Raw genomic sequence first — 11,460 nt, 5'->3', positions numbered from 1 at the left:
CCCCCGGGCCGTAGTTTGGACACCCCTGGTCTAAATGATGGAACAATATCTTTAAAAAGGCAAATCATTATTTTAAGTAGTAAATCTGCCACAGTTATCATGTAGCTGTTAACTGCATATGTAAAATGCAAATAGGGGGCAGGATAAAGAAATAAATCCTAAAAACTGAGTTTGAATGTTAATTCATCAGCAGTGATTCATAAAAAGTCATTTATTTTCTGTTTCATTTGACTCCACATTAAAACTTGCCCCAAATTCATTATTCACAAGGCTTATTCCTGGCAGCGAATTGCTGTCATGCACAACACACTCCATCAAAGCAGTCCTTAACTCCCCAATGAAACACCCCTGAGTATTAACACCACTAAATCAAAAATAACTTAAACCCAGGGCTTCAATAACATTTCTGCTCCAACAGCTTCCATGCTGTGATGGCTATAATTATTTGTCTAGCCATAAATATGCCCTCTGGTAATAAATGTCCTTCCGATAAAAATCCAGTTGAAAATCAGGAATAGCGCACCAATTCGATCTTGTTTTTTCTTGATTTATCATTTGTGTGCAATATTGGATACGTCAGTTTGAGTAATGGCGAGGCTAAGTGGGAACAAATATAAATACATGGTGCCTGAAGGAGACACAAAGATCACAGATGCTGGACTGCTTGCCCCGTCACTGACCTTGATGGGAGGTTTTCGAGTGATGTGAGAAACCAGGAAGTTCATGGCGATGTCTTCACAGTTGATGTACTCGTCCACCATGTCCCTGATAGCCTGGGGCATCACGTAGGAGTACAGGTAGGCGTAGTACTACATCAAAACAAACACCAGGGGACAAGTCAATTATGTGGCTATGTGGCTATGAGACGAGATACATTTGGCTGCATGGTGTATGTTTTTTTGGGGGGGGGATGATGAGTTCAAGGTCTGACCTTATGGAAGAAAGCAGCACCGGTCAGGACCATGGAGAGCTCACAGGAGTAGTTGGAGTTGTAGAGCCAGGACTGATGGTTCACGTCCCACGCGTGGTACCTCCCGGGGAAACCCACGATGCGATCTCTGGCCTCGCGCCACACTCTGTGAGACAAAGTCAGCAGAAGTTCTCCTTTAAAAAAAACTTTTGTTTGTGGGAATTGTAGAGTGAAAAATACTGTAGAAAATATTAGTTTTTTTAAAAGGATAATTATTTTTTGTTACCAATTAGTTTGCAATAGGAAAATTAGAGAACAGAGCAATTAAAAAGTGTTTTAGTTTTGAAAATAATCGATATTGCTTTTGCCCATGCTACTTTGTTAATAAAAGAAATGGCTGATAAAGGTTTGCGGATCTCATAATATATGCCATCACTTCCTCTCAAAGACATTTAAAACATTTTTAATGCAGCTGCTACGTGATTCCCTTCATAATGAAACGTTGCTCTAATCCAGTGTATAATTCATCATTTGAAATGAATGAATTAAGACATGACTGGGCAGAATTATTAAATGTTTAATGAACTTTTAATTATTGTTGTTTGCCAATTTTTTTTAAATGGTCATTAGTTTGGTTTAAAAGTGCAGTGTTTGAACTTATCTGTCTAAAACACGTGACACATTTTTTCCTCCTGGGGTTAATTAAGTAATTATCCTCTTGTCTTTTATCAGTTTCACACTACCATAATGTAGCCCTATAGCGGCGGGAAGGTTTTGGAGATAAATCTGTGTTTCATCTTATCAGATTAGATACTTGGAATTCCTTCTGCAGACACAGACGAATCAAGAAATCTCTCAAAGCAGTCTAATGTTTTAAATGAGCTAATGTGAGGCCACTTAAGTGTAAAGACAGTCAGCTGCTGCGTAATGTTTCCTCTTTGGAGAAAGTTTAGCTGAGGAAACATTCCTGGGTAATTCTGGGGAAGTTTGAGATGTTTCATGACGAATGACCCGCTACACACACATACCATGTATACATCACTTCAGGGGACATTACATTGACTTACATGCATTTCCTGGAGACTTATCCTAACCTTAACCAACACATGCCTAACCCTAAGCCTTACCAAGTCTTCACCCTAAAATTAATGATTCCCCCATTTTGTCCCCATAAGGGAGGCGAGTCCCCACACGTGACTGTGTGAACAGATTTAGGTCCCCACAAGCAAGCAAGCACANCACTAGAGGTATATCGCCTCATAAGTTCAGTTATAAGTTAGCGAAATCAATTGAAGAGATGAGCTGCCAACACTCACAAGCATCATGTACCTACATTTGATTGATTTCGCTAACTTATAACTGAACTTATGAGGCGATATACCTCTAGTGAGTGACCCAGCCCTTTGTTTATTTTTCTGTATGTGGCCCTCGGTGAAAAAAGTTTGGACACCCCTGATTTAGACAATGAAAGACAAAGGCATGACACGTTTTGATAGCTAGCTGTTTTTACTAGCAAAGCAAAAAGCTGTTGAGCTAATCAGCTCCCTAATCAGTTTTAAAACTCCACCTCTGGCTGACTTTTAAATTTTACAAGCTGATCCATTTTAGTCTTAAACAATTTCTTTATTTATAATAATAATTCATGATATTTATTTAGTGCTTTTCCAAGTGCTCAAAGTGCTTTAAATTACAGTATATTACATTTTACTGTCCTGCCCAAGTGTTATGGTGTTGTCTTAAAAGACTGAGGCTTATGCTGATGGGTCCCAATCAAAAAGATGGCCTCCTCAACTCATGCTCGTCCATGAAACTAATAAATGGCATTTTTATTTTATTTTGTAGTGTATTGTAGATAATCCTAATGAGTGTTTTTGTTATCCTACATTGCACCATCCCCTCCTACAGCAGCATTGTGCTGTGAAATACTGCCTACACATATGACTATACTGTCTCTTTGTCCATCTTTAGGTGACGTCACGTTGGACTTTCCGCTGTCCCGGCTGCCCTCAGGCCCTTTCACACGACGACTCCCATTTCCACGAACGCCACAAGTGCATCAACTTCTTCGTCAAAGTGTACGGCTACATGCCGCTGCTGTACACACAGTTTCGCGTGGACTCGGTGCTGTTTAAGACTCGTTTGCCCCACGACAAGACCAAGTGCTTTAAGTTCATATAGCACCGGGCTGAGTGGCCCAGCAAAGAGCCAAAAGCAGAGAGGGCTGAAGGACTGGAAGCTCCCTCTGCACGCAGTGATGAAGATGGATGGACTGCCAGATAAATGCACAAAGGAAAAGTTGGTGGTGAGGATATTGCCCAGGGGGGGAGACAAGACCTTTAAAGCTGTTGGCTGGGTGGTCTAATCCACAACTTTACTGGAAATGTGAAGAGTGGAAGCTGAAAGGGACGACTGCCAAGAAAATGAGCCTTTTCAGTGGATGTCACTCTTCCCTTTTCATGTTCTTCAATCACGCTCAATCATCAACCACTACAGATGTCATTTGCACCTCTTAACGGTCGCCGAGGAAAGAGGACGGTTGTTCATTAACTCTACCTTACAATGGAGCTGTAGCTGCTTCACTGACGGACTGATGTCGTGCTGCGCTCGCCAGCCGCCTGTCGCCAGCTTCAGCTGGGAGGGCATCAGCAGCACACGGCTGACACTTCGATTGTTTTTAATTTTCACACTAACAAACTACTTGTTGTACGCAAGACGAGCACTGAGGGTCAGAGGTATTTTATTGGAAAATCTTCTTTTAAATCTAAATGTGTAAATCTTTTTTGATGGACAAACTTTTTCCAGATCCTCCACCTGTTGGAGATCAGACACAAACTCATTGGTTCGAGAAGGAAACAGGACCTCGACTGAAGACTTTGGCCCAATCATGTTTAGTATTGTCACATGTTCAGAAGGAATTCACTTCAGCGGTCACCATAATGCCTCAAATCTGTCATGGAAACCAGCCACCATCTTGTTATTTTGTTATGCTTATAGGATCTGCACTCTTCGACGAGTGTTTGAAAATGGCCTGTTTTTTATGCTATAGGGTGTTGAATAATGTTTGTAAAACTGGTCTGAGATTCAAGTATTCATGTTTTAAATGTAATAATAATAACAACCAGCCAATGGTTACAATGTCCCTTACTGAAGTGCAACCAAGTCATGAATCACTGCTGCCAAAATCAGAAAATGAAAATGTTTGGATGTCTAATTAAAGTTGTAATTGTAAAGAAGGATACATTTAACACAATTAGGATAATATACAAATGAATCAAAAAGATTACAGGGAGTAGCTTGACGTTTTAGGAAATACAATTATTTGCTTTCATGTGCAGAGTTAGATATTTACAGCTCTGAAATCTGTCAACTTAGCCTAGCTTATATTAGCATAAAGAATGGAAACTGGTTGAAAAACAACTAGCCTGTCTCTGTCCTTAACTCGTACCAAAATCTGCCTCTCAGTATCTTTGAAGCGCACTTACTAATGTTGTGTGTTGAATCCAAACAAAGCATAAGGTGTAAACATGACAAGCTGTTTCCAGCTGTTTTTTTTGCTAAGCTAACCGGCAACAGGCTAAAGTAAGCCTTATATTGAATGAATAGATAGTATCATCTTACTCTCCACCAGACCGTAAATAAGCATGTTTTCCAACATTTCAAACTACTCTCTTTAATATATTTCCAGTTATAGCGCTGCGACAGATGTAATAGAAATGTCCCGCCATGTCCATGCCTCCTGTATAGATCGCTCCCGGCTCAGACAGAAACGTCACTTTAGTGTCGCCATATTGGTTCCACTTTGTTTGTTTTTTACCATTGCTTGATGAATGTTTTCTTTGCCAAATAGGTACGATGTCTGCTGCTTCAGAGCATTGTTTCGGGTGCAGCGTGTGAGTGGTTGCAGTCTGGTACATCCATTTCCACTCTGCATGGTACTTACGTTCAGAAGGCGATCCATTGGAGCCCTTTCCATCATGTATTATAAATCCAAAATCCTTTATTTGATCAGACTTTAATTGTGCAATCTGAACAAAACATTAACCTAAAAACATACCTTTTTTAAAAAACAAATTAATGATGCTTTCCCCCCAAATAAGATTATAACTGTGAGGATACTTTTATGAAACAGAAACTCTCACAAGTCCATGGTTCCTGTATATTTATTGAATATATTATTAAAAAAGATTTTTTTAAACTGATGACACATTCAATAAAATAACAAAACATTGTAGTTCATTATTCCTTATTCCTTATCCTTAAGAAGTCCCAACAGGACTTAGCCGTATATCTTTATTACATTACCAAGGAAAACTAGCTTGTGCCACTAAATGCTTGAGGGGGAACCTAACAGACCTGAGAGCAGCACTCGGGCAGGAAAGTGTTTTATGGACGTCAAGATGTCCTGGTTCTTGAGAAGGTCAACTTGAAACAGAATGTCATAAAATGAAAAGAAGCTTCTGGCACAGTCATAAAGTGTCTTTGAAGCCAAATCTCTACCTGCTCCAGGTGGCTGCTGCTGCTGCTGCTGCCGCTGCCTCAAAACCATTACATTAGGCATGTTAGGTAAACAGGGTAACGAGCCAGATTCCTAATTACACAAGTCTAAAATGGAAATGTGCACTCGTGCTGCACCAGACTTTAAAAACCAGCCTGTCTTCTCACCTGAACGCTTTTATTGCAGCTCCTAGGGGCCTCATAATTACATGTCCTGGGGCATAAATGGGATTAGATGGTATTTTTTTGGAAGTCAGTACCTCCCCCCTCTCCTCTAGGATATGTGGCACAGCTGGTTTTCCATGGCCCGGGGCAGGATACTTTCCCCCCTGAAGGCTGCGGTCCCTCTGCTGGGTGTTGGGTGAAACTATGTGTGATCCAGGGTGAGGGTCCGCCTCCAGCCCCCTGCAGCGCTGCCTGAGCTGTGATGACAGCGTCAGACATACCATTGAAGGCCAGATTAATGGAAATAAAAACATTGTTAAAACAGTTTCTGACGTATAGCCTCGTTCTTTTCTTAACTTTTACAAAACACACTCCTGCACGTTGAGTATTTGATATGTCCTAAAGATAGGAAGAGGGAATCCGAGTTTTCTTTAAAATAAATTGTTTGGTAATAATGTTTAAATCCCCCCAGTTTCTTTGATGAAAGGATTGATACCACTGTCTGGTCTGGGTAGTAAAAATGAAACTGCCTAGCCCTAGCTTATAGCTACTGAGATAAGTCATTTTAAGAAGCTATCTCATAATTTTTAAAGTATTTTTTTGGGCAGAAATGGGCTTACATAGTTAACTTAATGCTAAATAACCCAGCTGCTGTCTGTAAGCAAACTATAAGCTTCATACTGGCATGAGATTGGTCAGTCGTTTCCCAAAAAGTGGAACTAAAGGGTTGTAAATGCTGGTAATGCACAAATTGTGCTTAGAACAAAATGCCATTCTAATGAAAACACTCCAGTGGCTGTGATTCCCATCTGCAATCAAAAGCCATTTGTTTATCTCTCAGGAATGCTACACATCTGGTGTGTATCTTATAATGAATTAAATTGAACATGTGGCTCTGCAGGAACTGTCAGAGCGAAGTGTAGCTGCAGGGCCCCGAGCCCAGAGGACGGGGTCAGGTCTGACATCACTGAGACGAGAAAAATGCATCCCACACCCCTCAGCTTCAGCCAGAGGAGAGAAGAGGGAGGGCTTCAGCATGAAACTCGGGGTGTGGCTGTGGAGTCTGCACTGATGTTTTTTGGGGGGATTTTCTGACTCATAGCTAATGAAATTGGCTTTGTTCCAGATGCATGTAAAACCAGATTCCTCACACTCCTGCACAGTGTTTTAATTGATTTCCGCCTTTATTTAATTATCCTTCTCCTATTCCCTTGTAATCAGAAAATGTTCCTTTTTAATGTAATTTCATTCTGCCACTCCGGCTCACTTCACTGCTGTCAGCGGCAGAGAAGCAGCCAGGTTTATTGGACTGCGCAGGCTTTTGCATATCCCTCCTCAGCGGGAAGCACCATGTTTCTACATGAATGAACATGGCTGAGTTGTCAGAAGGCTGAATGGTGAAACAGGCTCAATCTGTACTACACAGGAAAGGAAGCTGCTCTTTGATACAGTGGCATGCAGGGCTGTGTCCAATTCTGAAAGAGACTCAGCGAGCAGAAGACAGAATTTCACTCCTCCAGCTTAAAGTGGAGTTGGATGCATAGTGTAGCGAGTTATGCAACACCAAAAATAAATCAAATAATAAAGTGTCTTTGTGTAGCACAAACCCCAGACACACACATACATCTAGTAAACCATTTGAGTGATAATCCAAAAGCCATAAAAGAGGGGAAATGATAACTGGATCTTGCATAATGTCATGTGCATGTAAACAATCTGTACAAAGCATAGCTTGTAAGCATAGTTGCAGCATGTTGTAGGCCCTTTTGTAACAGTCTTTTCGTTGCCTTCTCTTTTGTCAATGGCTATGACTGATAGAGAAATGTCTGGTATGCTGGTGGTAGCTTAAATCCAGAGAAGAAGAACAAGAGACAGGGAGGAGTCTGCTGGTCATGGACCGAGCTCTTTGGTCCAAGATTCAGAGACAGAAAAATGTGTCCTGTAAACAGTTTCATGCAGACCTTGCTGTAGGAAGAATTACTGAAAAAAAAACACTCTTTCTTTTAAGTTCAGTAATGATAATGTAATTCGTTCTCAGTCTGTCTGCCTCTGCATTTTTCTCTGTCAATAAAAGGCTGGCGCTGAAGCTTCCACCTCCGCCAATAAAAGTCTGTGGCAGATTAAAGGGTGTTCATGCAGTCTCTGGCAGTGAAACCCTACACACCTGTACGCAGCGCACACACATCCCTCCTGGTGCTTCTGCTACCCCCCCCCTGAAACTCTGGGAATGGTGTAAAATCTCAGTCTTCTTGAATCTTCCGCCCCCTATGTGTTGGTCAGTGTGTGCCAGTGGCAGACCTGCTGCCCCTCCGCCTCCTTCATCTCTGTCCAGTGGGCCTGCTGGTCCTCGCTGGTGCTGTTGAGGCCGAGGGAGACGCAGCCCAGCCGCTCCCTGGGCCTCATGCTGCTCCGCCGGCAGAACACCGACAGCACCAGAGACACCTCGGACAGCTGGAAGAGCGCCACCTGGAACAGGAAGGTCTCCTTGTAGGTGGGGTTGGGCTGCCCGCGGCACACTGCAGTCTTACACTTGGACATCTCCTTCCCCTTGGAGTCCAGCATGGTCAGCTTCACGTAGGTGTCTGAAAGAGAGCGGGCAGAGAGAGCCATCCAGTGGAGGGATATCAGTACTGCAACAAACTGAGGCAGAGGGTTTAAATATTGATTTAATATCTTGTGATTTAATCGAGAGTTTTCAAAGTGGAAGATAGGTCTCCACAGGGGGTCTCCAGACAGTGTCAGATAAGCAAAAATATTACATAAGCTATCCAAAAATAATCGAAATTACCCTAAATGTGATTAGGTTTAAGAGATAACCCAGAGATAGATCCGTTTTGGGGAAGTTTCTCCCACCTTCCAAGGATCAGAAACTCGTAAATTACCTTTTTTTTTATGTATGACATGTAGTGTAGATAATTCAAACAGCAATATTAGGCTGTTATGCCTCAATTGCTGAGTATGTATCGGGTCCAATAACATAGTCATGATCCCATAGGCAACCAGAAATGTAGTTAAGAAGTAAGCTCTGGATGGGTGAGGAGGTTTCTTTTTCCAAGCTTTGCCTGAGGGGAGGTCTCATACTTTGAAAAGCCCTGCTATAATCAAAAGTCAGTGACATAATGTATTATTTTTTTTTAAATGGTCGGTTTAAATATATATTTATCAATTACCCATGTTGGTACCTATGAAGACAGAGTTAACTTTATTTGCCAGATTGTTTAGATATCTCTGTCCATTTCTATTGTGGTGCATACAGCATTAACAGTAACATTTTAAACAAATCCACATTCCTTTCCTTTCAAAATGATTGTCCTTGTTACTCTAACAATCAACATATATCACTGTGGAGTCCTTAAACCTTTTTAGAACAAAACCTGAGCATATACCGTTCACATATGTCTAACCATGATGTCTAACTACAAGTGATTCACTGCTGACTTACCTCTCATGACATAAAGCTGCCCCCCAACAAAGTGTTTAACACAACAGAACAGACCGTCTGTGGCACACACACCACGGCACACACAGGAAGAAGGAAGAAAGAGAGGAAACAGTTTAAAGATCGAGATACACCACAAGGTCAGCTTCCTGGGAACTCTGACACACAGCGATTGTTTCAGCATTATGGCGTTAAGCACTTTGGTTCTTAAAAAGCAGTTGTTGTTGTTGCCAGGAAACATTATAAAATGTAATGGTGGTAATTAGTTTTTTTTAACATGCTGCTGGGAGCCTTGCCCATCTGCTTTGCCAAACAATTGCTGAGTGTGATCTGCACACTTAGAGGAAGCAACATTACATTTTAAAGAAAGGAAGTTGTCACAGAGTAAAAAGGTTTAACGTGGAAGCTTTTGTACGTACTGACGGGTTTTTCCGACGCCGGGGTTTTGAAGTGGCTTCCCTGGACGACCTCAGCAGATAACTGTCCCGTGACAGAGTTGTAGAGCAGACCCAGAAGGAGCTCCGGCAGGGAGGAGTCTTCAGTGGAGCGATAGGACAGAGCTCCTGCGCTGCGAGACACACTCACCACAGAGCCACAACCCTGGTATCATGAAACACACACACACACACACACACACACACACACACACACACACACACACACACACACACACACACACACACACACACACACACACACACACACACACACACACACACACACACACACACACACACACACACACACACACACACAGAAGGCATCAGTGGGATATTTTACAGTATGTTAAAGTAAGTCTTCTTTCATTTGGAGTTTCAACCAGGCCAACAAATTACATTAAGAACCTTTTAGCCGAATGAGCAGCTTCGTTCTAGTAACGGAGGTCAGGCGTTCCAACACTTTCATTCACACAGAAATACCGAGATTTATTACCATGACAGTTTTGTACAGAATTTGCTTCTAAACCCTACAGATTTTTGTAATCCTCTAATTGTGCTTCTCGTGCCACCATTTGGGGCTTTAAATAACATTTCTACAGATAATTATTGGATAAACTATCATGACATTTGGTACAGATCTCTTCAGAATTAATCGCAAAAAATGATTACATTTATCTCTGTCACCTTGACCCAGTCCTTAATTGACTGTCTCTATCGTTGACATTCTGGGTAAAGGAGTCATCGCAGTGAAATGTAGCAATGAAATGAAGCCCCTAATCTTTAACACAAGAACTGAACCTTGTTTAAATAATGAGAAGACTCATTTACAACGTATGATTAGTTGACTAATAAATGTAGAAACAGCAACTATTTTGATCACGTAAAAATGCCCAATATTGGTTGGTTCCACTCCCTCCTCCTCCTGCTTGTCTTACATGATGTTATATTGATTGTTAATCGGACTGTTGGTGGAACAAAAAACATCTAAAGACGTCACATTGGGCTGTTAGAAAATCCAATAGGTATTTTTCACAGTTTCATCATTTTATAGATCCAAAAATGAATTGACTAATGAGAAAAAAAAAAAAAAAAAGCAATATATTCTCAGGTCTTCAGTTGGGATGTTCGTTGTCAAACTAAATCCCAGTGCTTCAGATGAAACTGTGCCTGGATAGAAATGTACAAAGTGTTCTCACCGTGAGCTCAGAGCCCTGCTCCAGGGTGACAGGCAGCGCGATCTTCCCCTGCAGGTTGAGCTTAGTCAGGTAGAACACCTTCTCTCCCAGGACCTTCTCCTTTTTCATCCTCCTGATGCTGTACAGGCGGAAGCGCACGGCGTAGTCCCCGAGGGCGTCCTGCTCCACCCTGGAGAACTTAAATGTTTCCGTGAAGATGGGACACGGCCCCTTCTGCACGCCCGTCTTGGCTCGCTGCTTCTTGGTGGGCAGCAGGACGAGGTGGACCTGCCAGGCGATGTTTCCCGTCTGTTTCAGAGCGGGGATGTCTGTCGCCGCGGTGACCGTGACGGCCAACCACTGCTCCCCGGAGTCGTACTCGAAGGCCACGTCCAGGGTGCCGTATTTGGCGAATGGCTCCGGCTCGTAGGCGGTGGGGAGGTGAGGACCGGAGCCGTCCTGAGCGAATGAGAGAATCAGTATTAAAGACACGGTTAGAATAAAAGAGGAGGGAATCTGAAGTGTTAAGAGGCACCTTGGTTATCATCCTCCTCTTCCTGAACAGTATAAGGTCAGATAATATACTTCCTGTCTGTCACTCAAATATTTTTAGATAAGAGGTGAGATAACATTGTCACAAGAGAGACTCAAACTATTTTTGATACTGTTTTTCTGTTTAAGGCTTGTAGGTTTTTATGGGTTTCCTCTATAATAAATAAAAAGAAAAGACGGATCTGACATATTTTTCTCCCACATTCAAAAGCTCTTGTGTTCCCTGATGCAAAACATATGAGTTCAGCACTGTTTGCGAGAAGTAGAGGTCAGAAAAAGTTTTTG

At 42.0% G+C, this 11,460-nt stretch overlaps 2 protein-coding genes across 2 annotated transcripts in view; one reads left to right on the top strand and one right to left on the bottom strand.

Annotated features, from left to right (window-relative positions):
- extl3 (exostosin-like glycosyltransferase 3) overlaps nucleotides 1-5,869 on the top strand; it is a 10,896-nt gene extending 5,027 nt beyond the window's left edge. The window contains exon 3 of the mRNA XM_010772347.1: nucleotides 2,879-5,869. Coding sequence (XP_010770649.1) covers nucleotides 2,879-3,088 — 210 coding nt within the window. The 3' untranslated portion in view covers nucleotides 3,089-5,869. The remainder of the gene's footprint in view (nucleotides 1-2,878) is intronic.
- Nucleotides 5,870-5,982: 113 nt separating this feature from the next.
- LOC104946503 (synaptotagmin-14-like) lies at nucleotides 5,983-11,170 on the bottom strand. The gene is made up of 5 exons (XM_010772346.1): nucleotides 11,159-11,170; nucleotides 10,645-11,082; nucleotides 9,428-9,608; nucleotides 9,012-9,068; nucleotides 5,983-8,151 (listed from the first exon to the last, which is right to left on the bottom strand). The coding sequence occupies exons 1-5, from the start codon at nucleotides 11,168-11,170 to the stop codon at nucleotides 7,835-7,837; spliced, it is 1,005 nt and encodes a 334-aa protein (XP_010770648.1). The 3' UTR covers nucleotides 5,983-7,834.
- Nucleotides 11,171-11,460: the final 290 nt, after the last annotated feature.

Source organism: Notothenia coriiceps, unplaced genomic scaffold (genome assembly GCF_000735185.1).
Source record: "Notothenia coriiceps isolate Sejong01 unplaced genomic scaffold, NC01 NC01_scaffold00011180, whole genome shotgun sequence".
Taxonomy (NCBI): Eukaryota; Metazoa; Chordata; class Actinopteri; order Perciformes; family Nototheniidae; genus Notothenia; species Notothenia coriiceps.
This window is presented reverse-complemented; position numbering and strand designations above follow the sequence as displayed.